Below are 6,031 nucleotides of genomic sequence, written 5' to 3'. Positions count from 1 at the left end.
TTCACCAAATCTGTGGTAAAAAGTTAAAATTTTATTTCATGCTCAATAGTTCAGCAGACCGGGAGAGGCAGCTTTTATTAGCAAATGAAGCTACAGCTTTTTTGCTAACCGAACTGCTTTTCCAAGTCTTAAATGGCCTGCTGAACTTTTAAGTATGGAAAAAAGTTTGAACTTCTCACTATGAGCCCTGCTGATTTTTTCTAGGATTTGTGTTTGATGGGACTTTATTTTTCTGTGTGTACCATCAGTCCTGTTTATCAGCTCTGATCCCTCCACATGTATATTAGTACAGCAATATTTCTCTTGTTATGCTATATCTTTTTCCTTTACTAGTAAAAATAGTAGGCAAAATGTAACATTTAAAAGAATGTTTTAATAATTAAAATATGCCCATACATTTTTTTTTCTAAGAGTTGTCTAGTGTACCTGTCTTGCAGTGTATCTGTTGAAAGGCAACAGTGCTAACCACTGATCCACCACTCAATAAAATATTGATGTCCACAGATCATGCTGATATAACATGTATTATTATCAGTGCAATAACCAGTAAATGTAAATGCTGCTTGTAACAATATTTACAATGGTAATTGATACTTAGTGCATGACTCAAGAAAGAGCTGTCATGTGACAGTGAGGATTGTCCTGAAGAACATAAACATTCAATCTTTGCAGCATGTTGGTGGTTTGAAAAGTCGCCCCATGTGAAGGGATGTTAAGTGAAACACAAGAAAAGATCATCCTTTATCCATATTTATGCAAATCTAAAGAAGGATAAAAATAACTAAAATATCTATAGAAAAACAATGCCAAGGCAATATTAACTTTATCTAAAACAATGGTAATTTTAAATCTTTATCTTTATCTAATTGTCACTTACATATTTTGCTCTTCCATGGTTCAGCTAACTTCTCTTTATTTGTTGTTCTTGTTGCTTGGAATAATGATATGCATCAAATGAATGAAGTCAGAATCAGCTTTATGGGTGATGCAGTTGAATTTTCAAGTCTGACAGTCTTGGGTATGGAAACTAACTAATACTACAGAAATGCTACCTTTATGAATCTTGGTTACACTTCTAGTCAGAGCACTAAGCAAAGACAAGGCAGCAAAGGTGTTTAATATTTATTGTTATAATAAAATGGACCTACCCTTTAATAAAATTGTTTAGGTTTTAACAGCTATGAAAACAATTACCTCCAACAAGAATGGGAAATAAACCAGTAATACAATATTTTTTCCTTCAATAGTCTTTATAGTCCTTTATGGAGAAATATCACATCTACAGTAATAATTTTTTCACTGTATAAACTTTAAGGCACACTTCCTTAAATATTGTCTTCCCTGGTACTACAATAAATGCAGTGTATAATAAAAGAAAAAAAAGATTCAAGCCTATATCTATAAAGAAGTGCCTAAATAACGCAGTGTAAAATATACCTGTGTATGTTTCTGTACATTTTTTATGAAAAAGTAACAATTATAGTAAATAGCGCATCTGATATACTGTGGTTATAATTAATCGTACAAGCTTAAGTGAAAAGTAAAAATATTGTAACATTCACAGTTTCGGGTGATCAGTGTATTTTTGTTGTTCTTAGTGCCAAAAGCCACGCAAACTCACTAGAACAAAGTAAAATCACTTAGCCATATAATGCTATTATATTGTATGAAGATATGGTAATAAGAGTCATTACAGAAAACCACTTATACTGAAATGTGTGGGAGATATAGGCATAACAATACAAAAGACTCCCAAAGTCCAGATGCAACGCAGGTGTACACAAGTTCCAAAGACACAAATGTTCATGAAGCGACTGGTGATAGTTAAGTCATATATAATGGATTTGTGCTTATTAAAGGAACATACTTTTAACACACTTACTGCCAGTATACTGGCATTTCATCATCCATTTTATGCTATTGGGCTTGCTTGTTTAAGAGATGTTTTAGAAACATCAGTGTGCATGGTAGACATAGCTATGGTCTCATAATCATCTTCTCGAGATCTAAAGTCACAGAAATTAAAGAAGAACTGGAGATCCCTCTGAAAGTTTTTGTTGAGGAAACCGTAGAAGATTGGATTAACACAAGTAGAGATCATTGCTGTCAGATGGCAAATCAGAAATAACAAGTTATGGTTGCAGGTCGCAATTGCCTCGTGGTTCCAATCAAATACTAAGTTGAAGATGAAAAACGGCAGCCAACATAAAGCAAATCCAACCACAATGGAAAACAGCATGATATTGATTCTCTTTGTTTCACTGGATCTGTACTTATTGTCTCTCATCTTGTCCATCATGTTGTTCCGTCTTTTTAATCTGAGAAATATCTATAAAGAAAAACATGAAATTTACCGGTATTAGTTATGGGGCTTAGGATCGTCTTTGCCTGTGGTACCAAATGGTTTACTTAATGTTTTTAAGCTTTTATCTCTACTTCAACTAATTCAATAGGAACCTTCACTTTCAGAACATGAGTCAACCTTAGTCTTGCAATGCAAAGGTGGAGGACTGATCAGAGCGCTTTATAACAAGCTAGGCACCTATTTGTCCAATATATAATCACTGACAGATTTTTATCCTTAAGAGGTTAAATAGATTGTTCTTCCAAATAAAATGTAATTTTTACCCTTGCACCCCAGTGAGCTCTGGGGAGTGTGCTGACGCGATACTTTTCACTATAATTGTAAGACTGTGTCACCAGGGCCAAGACTATACTGTAATCATCACATGTTGAAATCATGCCTACATCTAGTTGCAATGGCTGCACAATATTGCCACAACATTAGCAACATTGTGATGCCATTGAGTTCCACATAGTCCTAGCCCTGGAAAAAGTAAAATTGTATAACCTTTTATATTATTATTTATTATAACTTAATTTTTTTTTAAACTTATACCCTTTTAAGAATTTTTGGCATTTTATACAAATAAAATTTTAAAAGTAGCAAATTCCTAGGTGGCATCTTTAAGGATTAGAGAAAACAACCTAAGACTAAAGCATTAAAATGTGAGTCATACAATTTATGCTAATAATAGATCCGTTCATTGCATGCAGAATAAAACAGATTATGCATAAAATGTAGCAAAGAAGTAATAAACAAGAAAAGATAAGCAAAAAAAGACCATCTGAGGAATCTAAAAATGTTACCTTTGTATAGCAGACAAAAATAAAGAAGAGTGGTCCCACGTACTGTACAACAAATAGCAAAGTTGTATATGAAAGTCTGAACTTCTCCTTTGGGAACTCTTGCATGCACACATATTTCCCAATGTAGGAATCAATGCTTATATTCCGAAACGGCTCATCTGTTAAAGAATTGTATATCATAAAAGGCAAAGAACCAGCCATGGCTACAATCCAAATTGCTGTAATTCCAACACAAGCATGTCTGTTATTTGGTCTCCATCCACGAGGATTTATGATGAGTTGATGGCGCTCAATAGCAATGAGGACCAATGAAAAAATAGAAACAGTGACTGAAACACACTGAATATATTCATTCAGCTTACACATTACTTCTCCAAATATCCAGTGATCCATTAGGGTGTAAACCAAAGTAAATGGGAGACACATTATTGTTGCTAAAAGATCAGAAAATGAGAGATTTACAATGAGAATATTGGTGACATTGCGCATCTCTTTTTGCTTCAATATAATGATAATAAGAGCCAAATTTCCAGAGAGTCCAAGTATGATAACAACTCCATAGGCCAGAGATAGGGTGAAAATTATTGCCAGTGGCAAAGTACAGTCTATGTCTTCATCTAATGGAATAATGCTGGTCATGTTTGGGAAGAATGATTCATTAGTTGACTGATTACTGTAATCTGTTGAAAAATTCATCTTGCAAATTGTTCTCACAATATCATCAACGACAAGAAAAAGAAAAAAGGAAATTCAGATGCTTCAATGCTGCAAATGATATGCTTTTCTAGGTTCCATTCTGCATGAGGTAATCAGTAAAGTATTCAAGCTGTGACCAACTATGGTTTATCTGTGGAAACATGAAATGTAAAATAAACTTAGGTTTGGCATATTCCTTTTTATCTATCTACATAGCATTTTATAAAACAACACATAATAATATTCACATTTTTTATAACATATTTTATTAAAGTTTTAATATCAATTTTACAAATATAATAACAGTGTCTGGAAAAATTACAATAATGAAATGCATTGGATATACAAAATGTTAAACTGTACAAGAAATCAGAATTAGTGCAATATATCCCTTATGTAGGATATTAGTCCAGACAATAACATTATCAACACTGCAAGTGGGGGTAAAACAATAGACTAAACATAGGTCTAAACATAAGAAGGAAACGAAGGTCAGGGCTATACTTTGCAAAAATACTACTTGAAACACAATTCTATTAGATTTCACATGTACACTTAGTACTGCCTCACAAGACGTCGAAACGCTAAGGTACCTGCTAATTTCCAGTCTACGGTTTGTGCATTGTTAAAGCTATAGGGGGGTGAACATCTGAATCCAACCATTTCACCCAATTCTCCTGAAATTGATTTACACAAAGCCTATTACTAGCCACTAAGTATTCCATCATACAATTGGCTGAAACCCCAGCTATGATTTCAGAAAGTGAAAGTCTAAGTTTAGACGGGCCCCAAGGAGGACTAAAGCATAATATTTTCTCCAATAAATTATATACCTTTTGCCATAGGGGTTTTATAAGGTCACATTTCCACCCTACATGTAATAGTTTCCCCACTAACCCATTTCATGTTTAGCAAGTGTTGGAGCAAGAAGGGAAGTTTTTGGAGAGATGATATGGTGTTAGATACCATCTATAAAGTAGCTTATGAGCGCCTTCTTAGTGAATAGTACAGTGACTGACAGTAGAGGTAATTGTAAATGTACATGACCACTGTTGCGTAATTGGGATAATATTAAAGGGAACCTGTCACCCCCCGTGCCGGGGTGACAGGCTCCCGACCCCCCGTTAGAGACCCCTATACTTACCTCATCCCGCCGGGTCCCGCTTCTGGATTCGGTCGGGTCCCGGAGATCTCAGCCGCTGCAGCCCGGCGTGCGCGCTGAGAGATGAGTCCAACACCCATAGAGAATGACAGGAGAGTCCAGCGCTCCGTCATTCTCTATGAGCGTTGGACTCATCTGTCAGCGCGCGCGCCGGGCTGCAGCGGCTGAGATCTCCGGGACCCGACCGAATCCAGAAGCGGGACCCGGCGGGATGAGGTAAGTATAGGGGTCTCTAACGGGGGGTCGGGAGCCTGTCACCCCGGTACGGGGGGTGACAGGTTCCCTTTAAGCTCTTGCTCTCTTTTAGCAATTGCTGCAATGGGTAAATAATCATTTTGCAACGAGATATACCCTTCAGATCTACAGTACCTTTTGGTTTTTATTTGGGAGTTATTATATTAACCCCTTTAAGACAGAGCCCTTTGATGCACAAAAGTCCGGGTCAGATTAATGCAATGTTCCTCCCCGCCTAGTAAGAGCCATAGCACTTTTATTTTTCGACCTACAGGGCTGGTTGGGGTGTAATTTTTTGTGCCATGATCTCTTGTTTTTATAAATATCATATTGGTGTAAGAGAAAAAAATTTATCACTTTTTATGAATTTTTGAATGATATATAATTTATTAAAAACAGCAATTCAGTTTTTTTTTGGAGGCCGTTCACCATGTAGGAACAATAATGTTATATTTTAATAGATTGGACAATTCTGCATGCTACGGTATGTAAAATGTTTGTTTATTTATTTATATTTTTATATTTTCATTTTTATAATGGGCAAGGGGGTATTTTAAACTTTTATTGGGAGGGGTTTTATAAGGGGCCAATTAGAGGACGGGGCCAATTTCAATTTTTTCGTTTTCGTTTTCCCTCCTTGCGCTTAAAAGGCCATAGCACTTGCATTTTTTCACCTAGAAACCCACATGAGCCCTTTTTTTTGCCACTAATTGTACTTTGCCATTACAGTGCTGACCCCGGACGCAGTAAGATGAGTGGATCGCTCCACCCCACTAGACCCCACTGCAT

At 36.0% G+C, this 6,031-nt stretch overlaps 1 protein-coding gene across 1 annotated transcript; it reads right to left on the bottom strand.

The window, feature by feature from the left end:
• Positions 1-1,557: 1,557 nt before the first annotated feature.
• Positions 1,558-3,993, bottom strand: LOC138779822 (neuropeptide Y receptor type 1). Its single transcript, XM_069956638.1, has 2 exons — positions 3,151-3,993; positions 1,558-2,329 (listed from the first exon to the last, which is right to left on the bottom strand). Exons 1-2 carry the CDS (start codon positions 3,844-3,846, stop codon positions 1,913-1,915), a joined length of 1,113 nt encoding a protein of 370 aa, XP_069812739.1. The 5' UTR covers positions 3,847-3,993; the 3' UTR covers positions 1,558-1,912.
• Positions 3,994-6,031: the final 2,038 nt, after the last annotated feature.

This window comes from Dendropsophus ebraccatus, unplaced genomic scaffold, assembly GCF_027789765.1.
Source record: "Dendropsophus ebraccatus isolate aDenEbr1 unplaced genomic scaffold, aDenEbr1.pat pat_scaffold_773_ctg1, whole genome shotgun sequence".
In the NCBI taxonomy this organism is placed as follows: domain Eukaryota; kingdom Metazoa; phylum Chordata; class Amphibia; order Anura; family Hylidae; genus Dendropsophus; species Dendropsophus ebraccatus.
The sequence above is the reverse complement of the archived record's forward strand: the minus strand, read 5'-3'. Positions and strand labels throughout refer to the sequence as shown.

Bases quoted from the DNA above. Each gene is read 5' to 3' on its own strand.
- LOC138779822 (XM_069956638.1), bottom strand. From the start codon at position 3,846: ATGAATTTTTCAACAGATTACAGTAATCAGTCAACTAATGAATCATTC. The intron at 2,330-3,150 runs GTAACATTTTTA...TTTTCTTTATAG, and splicing joins TTTTTGTCTGCTATACAAAG to ATATTTCTCAGATTAAAAAG.